The sequence below is a fragment of the Anarrhichthys ocellatus genome, unplaced genomic scaffold (genome assembly GCF_004355925.1).
Source record: "Anarrhichthys ocellatus isolate YVR2014 unplaced genomic scaffold, GSC_Weel_1.0 scaffold45, whole genome shotgun sequence".
NCBI classification, from domain to species: Eukaryota; Metazoa; Chordata; class Actinopteri; order Perciformes; family Anarhichadidae; genus Anarrhichthys; species Anarrhichthys ocellatus.
Window position 1 is genome coordinate 2874242 of NW_022280075.1, and position 17286 is coordinate 2891527.

General features: G+C 40.6%; 1 protein-coding gene across 13 annotated transcripts in view; it reads left to right on the forward strand.

Annotated features, from left to right (window-relative positions):
* Positions 1-17286, forward strand: part of ncam1a (neural cell adhesion molecule 1a) — a 220006-nt gene that overhangs the window by 142528 nt on the left and 60192 nt on the right. For all 13 annotated transcript variants that reach the window (XM_031869064.1, XM_031869060.1, XM_031869068.1 and 10 more), the window contains exons 2-7: positions 7515-7589; positions 9575-9784; positions 10371-10514; positions 13653-13790; positions 14048-14165; positions 16900-17060. In XM_031869064.1, coding sequence (XP_031724924.1) covers positions 7515-7589; positions 9575-9784; positions 10371-10514; positions 13653-13790; positions 14048-14165; positions 16900-17060 — 846 coding nt within the window. The remainder of the gene's footprint in view (positions 1-7514; positions 7590-9574; positions 9785-10370; positions 10515-13652; positions 13791-14047; positions 14166-16899; positions 17061-17286) is intronic.

The window sequence follows — 17286 nt, forward strand, 5'->3', positions numbered from 1 at the left end:
CTGCTGGCATCACTTTACACTTTGAGCCTCGATCTGGAATGGCGATGTCTGGAGCTGCCTACTTTGAGCTTCACTTTGGCTCTTCAGAAACCTATGTATGACCTCATGGCGATTACGTGCTTGTTTTATATGGTGTAAGGGATTTCTGCTGTCGGACTTGCAGGTTACATACACACCACACCACACCAAGACGCACTTTTTTTCCCCAAGATTACATATTTACATGTAATTCCCCCACAGAGTAGAACAGGAGTTAGCATGTCCGTTGTATTTCCATTCACATACCCTACAACGGTTGCAACAGCTCTTCTCTGAGGCCATAACATTGCTGGGAACAGTGTATTTGATTGGCATGTCAGAGAATGGCTGGGATGGGAATGGGAATGGGAGAAAGCTGTAGTGTGGATAGGGAGCCAGTACACAGACACCAGTGTTGGTGTCCATGCAGTGCTGTAAATGATGTACTGAATGTTTTGGAAATGCCTGCCAGAAGTCCTTTTGAAGTTTGTGGAGAAGCTTCTTCAAGTTTACGTGGGTTAGAGAAGGGTTAGAGGGAGAGCTTGGCTGTGGGTCCGTCCAGTCCATTGATGCGTTCTTCTGGATGTGCTATCAGGCAATGAAAGCTTGTTCGACACAGCTTTGGGGTGGTAGAGGAAGGCTTTGCAGAGGGGCTCGATGTGTTCAGGTGCAACCTAACCTCAAGTGAGGTCAAGTCTGACACTTCTTTCTTTAATTCTATGTAGTCAATAGACATTGTGTCAAGCCAATTGACGTATGATGCATTCTTCTTTTGTGTATACCCTATCACACCCATCTGCTCTATGATGTCAGCTTTGCCAAATCTATGGCTCACTTCATCTCAGAGGACAGTTTGTACCGACACCTCGCACAAAAACATGCAAAATGTAATGCAAAAGCTGTTAAGCCATTTAGATGGTGAAGGAATCTGTTTGAATGCTGTTTCAGGTTTTAAAAAGAAGGCACTGTAAACGGGAGAGAGTCTCGATTCCAAGAAAGACCTCACACATTAGAAGACATGAGATGAGAATAACCAGTTCTGTCGCATATTATTTGAAGTCTTTGATGTTTTTTTTCTTATCTGTGATAGTGATTATTTAGAGATTTAGAGATCCAGCTATATCCCACCTTAAGTCTAGATCTATAAGACAACCCAATACTTCTGCAGCGCTTGCAGTTATTTGAGAAAGGGTTGCAAACATAATCTCTCTCCAGTCTGGGAACTGTGTCACATGTCATGTACTGTATCTGTCTGTTTGTGCTCGTTCGTCCAGAATCCCCCCACCTGTCTTCCCCTCCAAATTGTCAAACAATGGCAAAAATGCAATCCAACATTCACATAAAGTGCAATAGCTTCAATTTCAAGGATGAAAATAGTCTCTTTATACCTCATGAATGCATTAGTCCCTCCTTACTGCCTGTCTCATTTTGTAAGAGATGTAAGAGAAAATTAAGACTTCTTTGGGAAAATGGGTTTGCCTTTGGAAAGCATTGAGAGTGTAACGTTTTAGTGTGTACCGGTGATCTTGCTCAGGTCTTTTGTCGTCATTGCTGACACCTTGACATTTTATTTCCGAACACAGGGATTCACAAGCCATAGCACTCGACAATCTAATTCACATAGTGTGCACAGCAGAGAAAAGATTGCTGTACAGTAAATCCTCACATCGTTGCTTTCTAAGTGTTGGTGCTGGCAATGTATGCATCCCAGTGTGGCTCTACTCGGTGCCGTCTGCCCCTGCATAGTGTGTGCTTGCTCCGACATGACTTGCATGTTAAGCACCAACAGCTGACTGTTGTAGCCTCCTTGTAATCGAGCCAGTCACCACCGTCTGCCAGGCCCCAATTAGGCATGCAAACCTCCCAATACAAGACAGGAATGAAGCTGCCTCAAACGCGAGGTTTTCCCCAGCAGGGCCGACCGCTTCCGCGTCATTTCGCTTTACAAACTCCGTTGAAAGACGTAATGATGGCCAAGTGGCCTGTATAAATATCTTTGGTGTTACATAATTTGGAATTAAAGAACCCTGCAGTTAAGATGCTAAAAGCTTATTAACGGTACCAGGCTGTAAAGTCCATAATTCTCTCGCTGCAGAATGCCAACACTCACATCTTCAGTCAGTGCTTTTGGTCATTGTTATTAAAAGCCCACGGGCATATTTGCTTCAGACTGTGGAGGGATTATCAGTGAATTAAGACACCGTTGCTAATATCGCTTCTGAACTTTGAAAGTAGCTTTGAATGTGCTTTGCCATCTAACATCTCTCCTAACTTTGTCAAATTAATAACTTGAATAATCAATCTGCTGGCAAGCTATTAAGTAGGCAAAGACAGGGTGTGTGTGTGTGTGCCTATGTATGGATGTATATGTAAGTTATTTAATGCCTTCAGTTTCCTTGAGCTATTATAAAAGACCCTACCTCTCTTTGTTTTAATTAAAGGATAATACCAGTGTAATTTCATTTTAATCCTACTGCCCTGAATGCTTTCAGTTCAGACTTTATAGGCAAACAAATAAATGAACTGGTTGCAGTTTCATTGTTTTTATTTGTATCTCTCATATTCATATTTAAGGTTTACGGTGAATGTATTAATCCAAAGCAGTTTCAGTATAGTTTAAATGTTCTTTTATTATGTTCCTTTAAATTTGAAGGAAAGAAAGATTACCACCTGAGGGGATTAGAACTGGTACCTCGGTATTTCTAAAATGCGGTGGGTATTCACTGTTGCAAATGAGTTATGTATGTAGTTTTTAGAAGACAGGGTTTGTAAGGGGATATTAAAGAGCAAACGGTACATGTGAGGAGGAACTGCAGGTAAACACTGTGGGATACCGTCTTCCATGTGGATGCAGTGAAATAACTTGTAGTATCTTAGGTTACTGTGGCCTCTAATTGCCTCTGTGGATGGTTTCAGAGAACAACTCATCAGTTTTTTTTCCTGAAAATAAATAAATAATAATGCTGAAAACTTTCATCTCTGGTTATACAGTTGTTTGCCTCTCAAAAGCTGGGAATACGAGGGACATGGCACTGAAAGTCTAAAGTGCGAGGAAGGCAGATTGGAATTTTATTTATACAAACATTTGTCAGAGTCAAAGCTGCTGTGCAGACAAAATCCTCAGTGAACGAGTTAATTCAATTCAATTCAATTTATTTTTGTATAGCCCAAAATCACAAATTACAAATTAGCCTCAGGGGGCTTTACAATATGTACACATTTGACATCCTCTTGTCCCGGAACCCTCACATCGGAACAGGAAAAACTCCCCCAAAAAACCCCTTTAACGGGGAGAAAAGAGGAAGAAACCTTAGGGAGAGCAACAGAGGAGGGATCCCTCTCCCAGGATGGACATAAGTGCAATAGATGTCATGTGTCATTTGTAGTTAAAGCACAATGTGTGAACCAGATAACCCCAATTTCCCAGGGGTCTCTACACTGTGGCTATAGATCTACTGTGTCCAAGTCAGCTCGTTAGCATGACTGTGTGTCAAGAGCGGTGAATCTCATAGTCGTCTGAAACAAAGATATGTTTTACATCAACATTTCTGAACTCAAAACACGTTTGATATGAATATTTCTACATTTACATCAACCCGTATAGTGCTTTGTGGTGCTTATGCAGTTTTTTTGAGCAACAAAACGTTTGGGTTCGATTGAGTAAAAGATCATGATTTGGGTTGAAAAAGTATGTTACTTTTGGGACATAGGGACACAAACATTGGTTAAAACTAACATACTTTGGTAAAGCAAATGTTTTTACTTCAATTAGTAATGAATTTGTGAGTATATTAAAGCAAGTCCCTGAATATATACAGACAGTTCTCCTGACAGTCATGTTTAATACGTCAGCCCCTTGGTTAAGACTAGCCATACATGTATACTACTAACCTTCCATCATAATGAATGTCAGGATCCTGAAGTGCTTTCATCTAAAAAGGTAATAGTACTGTGCTGGTGGTTGGCCCATTACTGTAATTGTGAGTTTGGTGAATGGTCCCAACTGGTTAGATTTAATGATCTGCCCCCAAAAAATCTATCCTTCTATTGTTGTTTCTAAGTCTTCTGGAGACTTAAGAGAGGACTGAAAGTCTTAGTGGAGAGATATTAGATTGGGGTCACGAGTGAACACGTCGGGGCACAGACCGTTTCATCCTTTATCCCTGAACCCTCTCCTTACCGTGCCAAGCACTTCTTTCTATCCCTTCTGTTAATCTGCATCTCTTTCGCCCAAATTTCCTATGCTTTTTGTATATTATACAATCCAGGTTAGTTCCAGTGATTTGATGAAAACTTTAAAGGATGATACTGATATATTTTATCATATTTATATAACACATTTTATACAATTTCTATAACTGCTGACCATTTTTCTATAGCATCAAGTCATACAACTCTCAAAAGAAATACATATTATAATAGATACAGATATTTAATGAGTCTTCCAAAGTCCAAATCGAAAGCTCTCATGGATAGCTCTAATCTATTTCAATATTTTTACAAGTCACATTGTCACTTTCTTAAAGCATTTCATAAACACCGTCTGTGGCAGTCAGAAAGAATAAAATAATACTCCATTTATGTCTTCATAGTGTTGTCTTGTATTTCTGGGGCGAGCACCAAGGAATATCACACATTTATTGAAATCATTTTTGGTCTATAGAGCAGGGATTAAGTTTCTTATGAAGTAATGAACACTGAATATGATTAAGAATTTGTTGAAATGTGGCATCAAACCTCTAGTTTATATGAATGTGCCCATCGCTGAATAATAACCCTGTTTAAAGAGAGAATGTTTTTGACAAGAGAGTTATCCAAACAGGATTTGAAAGGCTTTATCTGAAAAAACACTGTTCAGATGAAGAACAAAGATTTTGACGAAGAACAAGTGTTGTTTCAGATTTCTACAGTAATTAAAGCTGGCATCCTCTCACGTTTTTACACCTTGATTTTACAACTCACAATATGCTCTCAGCAGACACACAAGCTCACACTTTTGCTTGACGCATGAGATTCCTCAACCACTTCATTCTGGAGACACTGCACAAGTGGCCATTTAGAGACAATACACTGAGGAAATGGCTCTGGGAATAGCTATCTTTCCCACACCGCCTGAACTCCTTTTTGTTGTCTTTAGTGTTGCAGATATGATCAGTTGATTTCTGGCCAGTTGTCCCAGTCTGAGGAGGCATGGCTCGGGTTTGCAGCATGGTATCTGTGATCTCACTGGATGAGGGAAGAGAATGGATATGTTGTTTTCTTTGTATCTACCTCCAGCCCGTAAAAGCAAACAGACTGTGGGTAGTGGTTTTCCATGCCTCTAGAGCCTGCATAACCTGGAACAAAGGACTGTTCATTTATGTGGCAGCACATCAATATTTGTACAACTTTTTGACTAAGCCATATTGGGGGGGGGGGGAGATGTTATTCTCACTTTGAATAGTTTACTGAAATCAATATGTGAGACTATCCTCGACCAGGTAGTTTACATCATTTGTTGCCTGTTGCTTAACGCAAGCTCACGGTTTCCTGGTGAGCAGCCATGTCTTAGTTGTGTCTTCTCTCAGGAGCGCAGGTTGTGAAGTTAGTTGACCGTTTCTGCTTTAGAGCGCCGTGATGCTCACATGCCTGCGTACTTTGTGTGTACTCACAGAATGAAAACGTTTTTCTACGAGCGAGAGACTGAATCTTCCATGAGCGTTCCGATTTGCCCATCATCATAAACACATGGCGACACGCTGAACTCAAAGAGCTTGTTGTGTGCCGTTTGTGAATGCACCAGGTTTCAGCTTCACAGAGTAACGGTGGTGCCTGGTCACATTACGGAGTGTGCTGGGGGAAAAACGTAATAACGAAAGGCCACTGCTGTGACCGCCTCTTCTCAGTCATGGACCTGTTTCTATGGCTATGAAAATTGACGCTTCATGAAACACCAACGTCTCACTGTGCTGTGATGATAGCTGGCTACCTGCCTTTAAATGGCGGGTCTTAGCAAACCATTCCCATGGATCTCCTGCTGGGAATTGGGCTGAGACTGACTCACTCATTTGTGTGAAGTGGCGACATGCTGGAGGCTCAGCAGGGTTTCTCTGTCAAGCTCCGGATCACGACTCAGTAGTGTTTCTGCTCGGCGGCCTGTGCTTCACTCCCATGCTGCACATCACTGAAGAGAGACTTAAATTAAATGGCTTCACATATGAAAAAAATAAAAAAATTCCATGTCCTGTCACTCTGACGCACACGTGCAAGTGATGATTTCCTGATTAAGCCTTTGAAAATGATTACGCGTTGTAACACTTTTCCTTTGAATATGCAAGAGTTTGAATTTGAATTTGTTAGCACGCAGTAAGGAACAAACACCAGGTGTTTGTCTGCGTCACAGCAGCTTTAGCTGATGCTGAGAGATGAAGTGCAATAGAGTGTGAGGAAAAGGATATTCTTTGATTTACGGCATTATGCCTTCTTAATCATCTGCCAGGAGAAGCAGAGATGGGTTGAAGGAGAACGAGAACACCCTGGAATGACTCAGTCAGGTGGCTAATATACACACTGAGTGAAAAAATGAATCTTTAGATAGTGTTACCAATATATTGAAGATCGCTTCTGAGGACTGAAGATCATCTTACCCCATACTAATTACAATTGCATAATTTGAAATACCTAATTTTTCTGAACTTAATTATTGTCAATATAATATGCCACGCATTCGCTAGCCTTCTTCTTCTCCAGTTTCAATCTGTCATGAGGTGCCCACTGCATGCTTTCACTTCCTTTGACATTGTGAGGTGTCGGAACATTGATTGTCACAAGAGTCACGGGATCAAGAGTTTATAACAGCTTGCACCTTGGAAGTCTTGGCAGCAAAAGTTATAGCTTTTTATGAGTGAATCACAAGGCCATGGAGTGCAGTCATCTCTGGCACTGGAGAGGCATCTTGTACAGTTGAAATGAAGTTCCTCAGGATAGAATGTTACTGTAGAACAGAAACACACACACACACACACCCGTCTTCAAACCCGGCCTCAGTTTTGATCTCAACTACACACCTGTAAAGTTGCGTGAATACCTCTTGCACAGTTGTGACTCTAGGGGCAAAATCTGTCGAAAGACACACAGAGTCACACAAGGTGAAAACAAATCCAGCGTGGCTTGTAATTACTGACAAATCCAGCATTACAGCACAACCTGGCTCATCAATATGGGTTGCGGCTCACTCCATTTGTCGAGACAGGAAAGGTGAATAACTGTCGAACAGCCAGACAGTTCAACATTGCCCTATCTAGACTCATGACCCATCTGCACATGGAGATGTTGCACTCTAGTGAGCATAGACATTTCATCCCGGAGTTTCATTCATAGAGGGTATATGCAGAGGCAATGGCAAAGCAATTAGATTTTGAGCCTTGCCTTATTGCGCTTTGCCCCCGTGTCACCATTCCTCTCACTGCAACCAGAGACCAATGTATATTCTGCTCTGTCGTATTTTCTTTTCCCAGCTGCCATCCAGGTGCAAATCACTCCAACACAAGGAGAGATCAGCGTAGGAGAGTCCAAGTTTTTCCTCTGCGAAGGTAAGCGTGATCTCAAACATACCTCATTTAACACAGCTTGTTGCAGATCTCCCCTCGTCTTACAATACCGGCAGTATGAATTTAGATCATCTGATAAAAGTGATCTCAGTGATTCAGTTTGAATAATGAGACTGATGTCGTTTTGGATGTACTCTGATTAGAAGTCACGTATTAAAGACATACAAGACAAAAGACAAGATGGTGCTGAAAAAAAGACAAGGATAAATGAACTGAGCAGTCTTTTCTAAAGGAGGTAGAGGGAAGTTATGATCACAGTCAGGGAGGAGGAGGAGGGCTTCAAAGAGGTGGGAGAGAGATGCAGTCTGAAGAGATAATGAGACAGGTCTTACACGGTTGAATGTACATGTGCAGTTATCAGATGACCTGAGTTACAGGTGGTATTTGCATTTGGTGGGTGAGCTGTCTGACATTTTAGACTATTCGGTACATGAATAAAATCATGCCAGTCAGTAGGTCACAGTTATTATAAAACTGCAGAGCCTACACAATAACGGTTCAGTTCACCCAAATTACGAAACCAAACAGTATGTAGCCATTCAGGTAGACTTGGTCTTATCCACCAATAAAAGTAAGATTCTTTAGTTTGGGTGAACTGACCATTTAAAAATAAATAACTGTGTACTGAAGCGGTAACCACTTGACTCCCACTAGAAGACCAGTTGCAATGGTCTTATATACATTGACGCCCATGTATATAATGCATAATAAACATACGTATAATACATTACTATTTGCCTATAACACTGTATAATTCTAGTTATAAGCACTCATAAATACCTATAATACTTTATAACAATAATCACAACACAGAGTGAATAATTAAATAATGACCTATAAGGTCAAGTATCATAACACTTCACAATTGCTTTTTTGTTGCAAGGATCATATTGCATTATAATTTATTATTATTATCACTGGTACAATGCATTATAATGTCATTATAAATTACTCCGAAGTGTATGTTGTTTGTTTTAAGTAAAGTGACAAAAACTTTATGCACATGATAATGCATTATTACAGTGATTCAATTTCATTATGTGAAGATATTACAACTATGACAATCATAATGCACTATGATTCTTGCCAAAATATATCATTGAGTGACCATCCATTATGTAGAATTATGATACTTGACGTTATAAGTCATCATAAAATGCTTTATAATGTGTTGGGATTGTTAAGAATTATGAATATTTATGAATGTTTTTAACTATTCTTATACAGGGCTATAAACAGATTATAATGTATCATAATGCACTGTAGACATGGGCATTCTATAAAGTATTACGCAACCAATTTATTCTTCTATGTTCTGTATTGCTCTATAAAAGAGTGTGGCTTCAGCTTGAAATCCAATCCTCCCATTGAAAAGGATGTCAACATGCATGTAGTGTTGACATTATGTTTCAGGGAATCAAATAATGCCTTTTTCAAAAAATGATCGTTATTTGATTTTTCTTTTAGCAAAAGCGGCCTGCTGCTGAATAGTCCTCTGTTCTACTGAGCAAATAGAAATAATTCATGCCAGTCTTTTTTCATGTTTTAGTCAGCATATTTAGTCTGGTCTTGAAAAGATGAGACGGGTTTTGATTTTAACAATAATGTGTTCAAGCCATCATCACACAAAAGAATTCTTGATTCATCAGCGTTTGTGACTCATAGAAGTTATAATGACTATTCCTGTTTCATCTTTCATTTTGAGTCCGTTTATGTTTTCTCACAGTATAGCAAGCGAGCACAGAGTCTTGCCTAAACTTGTAAAACAGTTTACATCTATGATGTAATACATTAGGGCTGTACCTGATTACCTTATTCTAATAGGTATAGATAATACACTCTGACAAAAAAAGGAGGCTAAGCTAATGCAAAACTGCAAAACAGATATCCACTTTATTTTGAGGTTACCATTTAAATGGCAGCTGTGTACTTCTTGCCTCACTCTCATTTACTTTCTTGTGTTTCAGTGGTTGGAGATGCTAAAGACATAGACTGGTACACCCCCAGCGGGGAGAAGATCCTCCCCAACAGGCCAGACATCTTTGTGAGCCGTGGCGATGAAACCATGTCGACCCTCACCATATACCACGCCAACGTGGACAGTGCCGGCATCTACAAGTGTGTGGCAAGGAACGGGGACAAGGAAGCCCAGGCCACGGTCCAAGTGAAGATCTTCCGTAAGTCCCATCTGTTTTATACTAATGTGCAGCAGTACATTTTTGAAATATAATGCCTCATGCATTATGTGTCTTTAATTTAAATTATGAGAAAACATTTTTTTTTTTTATTAGACCATTGACATTGAAGGAAAAGACTGGAAACAACCTGCTCCCTCTGTGCAGTACAAAAACAGCAATTACTGTAAAATTCTCCTGGAAAATACCTTTGTGTTTTACTAATTGCTTGACAGATATGTTCAATGGATTATATTCACTGTCAATGTATTTTTTCCAGTTAAAGTTCCTTTTTAGCAAAACGTTTTAGTACAATATGAAAGGAATTTACAGGAGACTGCTTATATATGCTGTATACCTTAGTTTTAAAGAAATGTTGGCGTCCAAGCCAAATGTAAACAAAAGATGAAGTTATACTTGGTCATCCAAGACAACAAGTCTTCCAGGTTAAATAGCCAAACTATTCATTAATAAGAGGAGCAGAACCAACCATTAGGTGCCACGATTTTTTGAAAGCAATCTTAATATGACACATGAAAGTTTTCACCTTTTAAAAGTGTCGGTCTGTCCCTCACAAATCTCTCTACAGAAAAGATCACCTTCCAGAGTGCTCCCAGCCCACAGGAGTTCAATGAAGGCGATGATGCTGACATAGTCTGCGATGTGGTCAGCTCGCCGCCACCCGCCATCATTTGGAAGCATAAGGGCTCCAGGATCCAGGTTGCCAAAGATGGTGAGCCAGCCCAAACACAAATGTTCCAATGCTTGAGCTACTTTCTCACCTCCGACCTGCCATTCCTTCTCATCCACCTGACTCCCTGAGCAGTCACCTCACCTTCCTACCAATGCCATTTGCCAATTTGCCTTTTCCAATCAATTTGCCACACTCTTCCTCATCTCCTTTTCCTGCTGCCCCTCATCTATGAGCAAATATGAGCATTTTCAGTGGGGAAGTTTTAGACCTCACAGATGACGCATGAACATGGAAATTATATTTGTTTGGCCCAGCATGAAGTGGATATTGCCAGTAGAAAGGATGTATGAGGGCAGATTGGACTTTAAGTTCTCCAAATAGAGGGAGAAGTACTCTGGAGGCGGAAATAATCTGAAAAACTGAAGAGAAAAGGGAAAAGTGGAAGGGTAAGAGAAGAACTAACAATACCATTTCTGTCTGCAACAAGACAAGACAAGACAATGCAGTCTAGACCTACCAAGTTATGCAGGTCAGCAAGTTTAACAAGTTTAAAAGTATATGTTTTTCACCAGTTTTCCCCTGACTCAATCTTACTAGTTTAACACATGATGAAATAGAAATTAGGATTTAGGAGCAGAGACATGGCAGACGGTTTTTGGACAGTTTGTGCAGCCCTGTCCTCATTGCAGGATTGCCAAGTTTGCTCATTCATGTAACCGTACTATTAAAGGAACATCTTTTTTGAGTATATCAAAGACTCAGTGCCTTCAGGCTAGAAAGGACTTTGTATCGTGCTCCCTGACAGTGGACGGAAGCTGGAATCAGCTGGAATTTACAGCCCTTGTCAAGTGTTCCAATGACAAGTTGCAGTCACAGCGGTGAAAGACGAAACAAAACAAAAAACACCACATGTCCAAAGCATTATAATCCATCTCTCCACAGTTGATCCCTTTGTTCTACACAGTTGTTGCTTCGCCATTAAACACGCTTTGGAGCTGTGAGGTGTGTAACCGAACCAAGGTATCTGTTATAGAGAAACACTGAACATAACAATAAAGACTGTAGAAGTGAATGGTGCTGCGGGGAGTGGATTCTGTGGACATTCTGATACATTTCTAAATATTTTCGCTGCCGTGACTCAACATTAGAAAGTATTGTAACCGCTGTTCATATTGTGAAGGATGAACATGTTGTTTTTGTGAAGGATTTCAACTTCAGCCAGCAGAGAACATTGACCTCAGAGAGCTCAACTAAAATTACAATCTGCTGTGTAAGGACTGAGGTGGAGATGAATTATTTTTTACACTTGGACTGGGCCTATTTTAACCTTAGAGTAAACCCCTCCCTTGGTGACCGCTGGAGAGCCTGGAGTCACCACAGTGTTGTGCTTAGCCCGCCTTTATTCTTGGAGTCTGGTGAAGGAATGTGTTTTTCACTGGAAAAACCACTAATTGTAACCAACACTGAAGACTGAAAACTGCTTATGTAATATTCCTCACAGCAGTTGACCTAACCATACGCTGCATGTTGCATTGTTAAACCTCTTGAGAGCTGGTCGATGAAATGTAGAGCATATGTTTCTGTTTAAATACCACACTTAGCCCTCAAAAATGGGTTGACTTGAAATATATTGGCTGAACTTGAGTTCAGGCATGGAGGTTGTTACACTTATTTACATGTGCATGCAGACAAAGAAACGGACAAAAATATTGTGGAAATCAGTGAAAGATGTTTTTGTAAAACCTGCATTGAAAAGTATTCGCAGCTGCATGTCCCATACTAATGTAATCAGGAGTAAAAGTACTCATAATGCAAAATGTGCCCGTAGTATTACTGATGCTTTAACATAAAGGATAAGCAGCATTTAAATGTTTGCAGGTTGGAGCTATTTTCAACTACTTTATATGTTGGCTAGTTAAATATATGACAATGTGTCATTTTATAAGCTGATCAAATATTGTACATGTGAAATGCTAAGTAAACTATAGCTGTTAAATACGGAGTGACGCAGAAGTGAAAAGTTACATAAAATTGAAATACCTAAGTAAAGTGAGCCTAACTCATAATTGCATTTTAATATTTCGGTTAATGTACTAAGTTATCCTCCATGACTGGCAGAGAGCTCCAGAATGAGGACAAAAGTGGAGTTGGAACTGTTTGTGCAATAAAGTGCGCAAATCTCAAACGTGACGGGGAAAAAACGTTCACAATCCCACGCCAAACAGTCTTTTGAGCACTCGGTATATAATGATATGCATAGAGTGATTTTATAGCATAGACTCTTTCTTTAGTTCACGCTGTGGGCTTCTCTATTAGATAGCCGGAGAATCTGAAGTGCTCGTACTAGCATGGCAAATTGAACCGGGGGCATTGGAGCCCCCATCCCCAAAGAAGAAATAAATTGCCCTGATGAAAGCCACGCTTAACAAGTACACCCCATATAGCCAACATTTTTAATCAAGCCGGTTTTAAAGTGCACACTGGCCGGTCACCAATTGTGGAGAAGTGCTTTAGTTCTCTAAATTGGGCCACATAAAGAACAAACAACAAAAATGACTCAGCTCTTAAGGCTTTTAAATCAGATGCGGTCAGAGAGCCCTGGAGTTTAATAATGTGCGGGAGGAAACGTGTGAGAAACACCTGGTTTGTGTTAACCAGCTCAGTCTGGTACTGTGTGTTTATGGCTGGTTTAATTAGAGGTGCAACAGATTGTCAGGCTCTATGATCGGTGTAAAACACTGCTGAAGTACGTCTGGTGTAGCCGGGGTGTCACGCAAGGCTCTCTGTGTTCTTCCAACCACTTGCTTGATTACCGGGGATAATTGGGACTTTTTTTTTTAATCTGGCTCCAACTTCCCGTCTGAGTTTCTAAGTGAAGCATTTCAGTTTTATGTCCCTGTTGAACCTTTACTTGAATCAATGCACACAGTCAGATTTTCAAGATTGAAGGGAATAAACACAATTCATAAACTTAAACTATGGCACACACACATGGTGCTCCAGTTCATCGCTTAACTTACATACATAATTTCCATTTAAGAATGGAATCTTTCAAGATGCAACAACAACATTTATACATAAATATCCATACTGGGAACATTGGTTATTTTTTGTGTGAATGTAATCTGCATAATTGTATGTGATAAATGACTGTTCTCTTTGCCATTTCTGTTTTAGTGCGATTCAAGATCATGGTTAATGGCCACCTGCAGATCCGCGGCATCAAGAAGATAGATGAGGGCATGTACAACTGTGAGGCCCGTATCATGGCCAGGGGAGAAATAGATTTCAAGATGATCAAGGTCGTTGTTAACGGTAAGCGCTGTCTGCATCTCTTTCACCTTCTGCTCCTGCCTGTCCTGTTGCTCAACATAGAAAGGTACAGTAATAAGCCCCCCCCCCCCAAAAAAAACAAAGAAATCACATCCATGGTCACATTGAGTTTAAAAACATAATTTAATGCCATTAGTTGAAATGTATACTGTATGTCTAGATGGAGCCTCTTCAGAACAGCTCAGGATTTGTATACACTTGTACTCATTACTTTTCTATTTTCGTCACCTCTCTTTCAGTGCTCCCCACCATCCGCGCCAGGCTGTCAGAGGTCAACGCTACTGCAGACAGCGATCGCTCCGCTTTGCTGGCCTGCGACGCGGACGGCTTCCCTGAACCCACCGTCACCTGGGCACAGTATGTTATTCCACTGGCCTGTTTTGATGATTGGGATCATTGGTGGATCTGAGCTGTCAGCAGAAAGAAAGAAAAAAAAAAATGAATCCCTGGTTTTTAGTTTTGCATAGGTTCACGTGGTTTTCATTCATTTTAGGGATTGTTGTTGGTTGGGAGGTGGATGAGTAAAACAAACACAGGACACCGTTGTTTGAGACTGGTGTCAGTGTCTCAAAGTGTCATGGAGTGTTTAGTTTGAATGTAGTTACGTGTTTACTGTGATTGTAGTGGAGCGTCATAGTTTGACACGCTGGGCTACCCAGTGCGTTTGAAAGTGAAGCCAAAAGTTTTGACTAACAGTCAGTATGTGACGAGTTTGGATGATAGCATTTAGAAAAAAAAATTTCGGGGATGTTGTTGGGCTATCTCTGCCCTCTGTCTCCAGCTGCTGGACACAGTGACAATGTCACTGTAGGTTGGACATGTATATAGAGACCAGACATTGATGTATAAAGATGCACATACAAGGACAGGAACGGTTCATTGCAGGGTTCTGTTACGATACTATGTGACCATCAGGATTCTGGATGCACTATAAGAGTGTTTGATTCAATGCAGCTATGTTAAAGAGTGGCTTATTAACAACACAAAAGTCATTTCTTTAATAAGATACTTGTCAGCTCAGTCTATGTGGACTGAATGCAGCAATATTTCAAGGCAGCACTTCGGAACGACCACATAAACTACTGTTTTACTTCTTCTGAAACTCAAACACAATGGCCGATTTAAGCACACACCTGTCTGCATTAGCATACCAAAAAAATATTCAGATGGAGATTTCAACTTTCCTTAAACTCAGAACATAGTTTCTTTCATTGCACTCATTCAAATATATGCATATCTGGCTGTGCTCTAAACAAGCCCTTTGAATGGGTACTTCAACACCATCTGGAAGCACAAACGCATGTCTCAGGTTTAGCACTAATCCATCGAGGCTGGTAGCTTTTGTGCCACTTCTATAAATTAAGCCTTCTGATCAAGTCTGAGATATAAGACATTTTAAATCACCCGGCCGCCTGCTTCTTGCAGCTTTGCTGGACTTACTGGTTGTGCTCCCCGTTGAAAGAATTGCAAAAGCACAAGATTAATTTCAGGGAGATGATGATGTAAAGTGTTGGTAAATAGGGCATAAATGTGAATTTGTCAATTTGCGTGGCCTTGCTTATACAAATAGTTGTGTGGGAGAGATGATACGATGCATGCACTTACACTGTAACAAGTGGAAAAAGGCTTTGATGAGTATTATTACTTCCCACACACTATTTAAACTGCATTCCATTTAGATCTAGTTCGAGTGGCGCTCACACGTCCACAAACCTGTAGTGAATCTGCACCTGGTTGCACCAGCGACTTGTTAGTCTAAACATGGCGTAGCCATAACATACAGTAGGTGTTACAAGGTCGAGATTTAAGCAAACGTGAGAAAACGGGCAGCGTCTTTGTTTTTATTGGGTGTCTATGCAAGAGCAATTGGATCTGAAACCCTTGATGCGACTACAACGTCCCTGTTTATTTATTTTTAACTTAATATTTAAATTCATGAATTGAAATGTGATCTTTCAACATCTTTTGTTGGCAGAGAAGGTTGAAACTCTTCCGTTTTTATTGGTGGCCTAATTAATCTTCACGACCTGTGAATACAACCTGAACATGAATGAGCAGTATACATTTGAGATGTAAAGTGTTGATTAAATCGGTATGTGACATAGTCAAATAGCAGTTAACACTCGACATTCCAACATAATCCCTTGTAACCAGGTCTTTCAAGGAGACCAGTAATGACTTTTCTAGCATGGATTCATCTTTAGCTGGTATAGTATATCTCAAGTACCTTTATTCAGTATGAATCAATGATACTCGATCACCTCTCAAGCTCTGATAGGTACAAATAACCAACATCTATTTCCATCATACAGCTGTTAGCTCAATATACTTTCATATTCATGGTGCATTATTTAATGGTGTCACGCAGCAGCAGCAGCAGCACCAACAGCAACACCGCTGTGAGAGGAATAAAGTTTTTTATTTGCAGACATGTGAGTGAATAAGTCTATTGAACACCCAGATGCTGCTCACAGCTGTCTTCCATGCAGCAAGGCTGGAGTGTGATGTGGGTGTTGAGGCTGAGGGGGATGAAGCTCCTGGCCAGAACAGAGAACAGTTGAGACAGACAGCGAGGGTGAAGAGAGGACAGATGGGTGAGGCAGTGAAGAAACAAAGGGGTGAAGGAAGCTTGTTTGTTGTTTGTCATTCACTGTCTTCCTGCAAAATGCCTCAGGAAGGATGCTACTCCAGGCATACAAATACTTACACAGACAGGACATTTAACTTCCAGTGAAGACTTCTGCTTCTCAAGAGTGAAAGAGGGTTTTCTCGAAACTGAAGGAAACATGCATCATCATCAAATTGGTGCATGGCCTTCTTAAAAACACAGATAAAAGGGCTAAAGGAGAGCTGAGGCAAACAAAAGCTGTGGAAGTGTTGGAGAAGTTTCTCAGAGGCATACAGCACAGGGCAGCTTTTTTGGTCTCCTAGCCTTTGTTGTATACCAGCTGCTCTCTCCCTGAGATAAAATCCCAAGCAGATCATTGTCAGCGAGTTAAGGAAGTTATTTGTAGGCCCCTGCAGTCGTGTAGGCAAACACTTGTGATGTGAACCCTGCCATGTCTTTTTCCTCTTTTTCCCTCTGCTACAGTAACAACGTTGTCCTTGAAACGGGTAATAAGTACAGCGTGAGCGACGACGGCTCGGAATTGTTAATAAAAAGTGTCAAGAAAGTGGATGAAGGAGATTACACTTGCATCGCCAAGAACAAGGCAGGAGAGAAAGCCGAGGAAGTCAGCCTGAACGTGTTCGGTAAGAGAATAACTCCATTCGCCTACAAAAGCATAACAGAGGCGGAGGTTCTTTTTCTCTCTCTGGCCTTTTGCTTTTGTACTTATTGACATGTGCTGTACACTTATCCACAGCTGTTCCAGTGGCTCGGTGCAAAGTTACACAGCGTGAAGCGTACAGTCAAAAGCGTGCCCTATTGAAAACTAATTAAGCCACCCCTTAGGACATTGAAAGATATCACACTAGA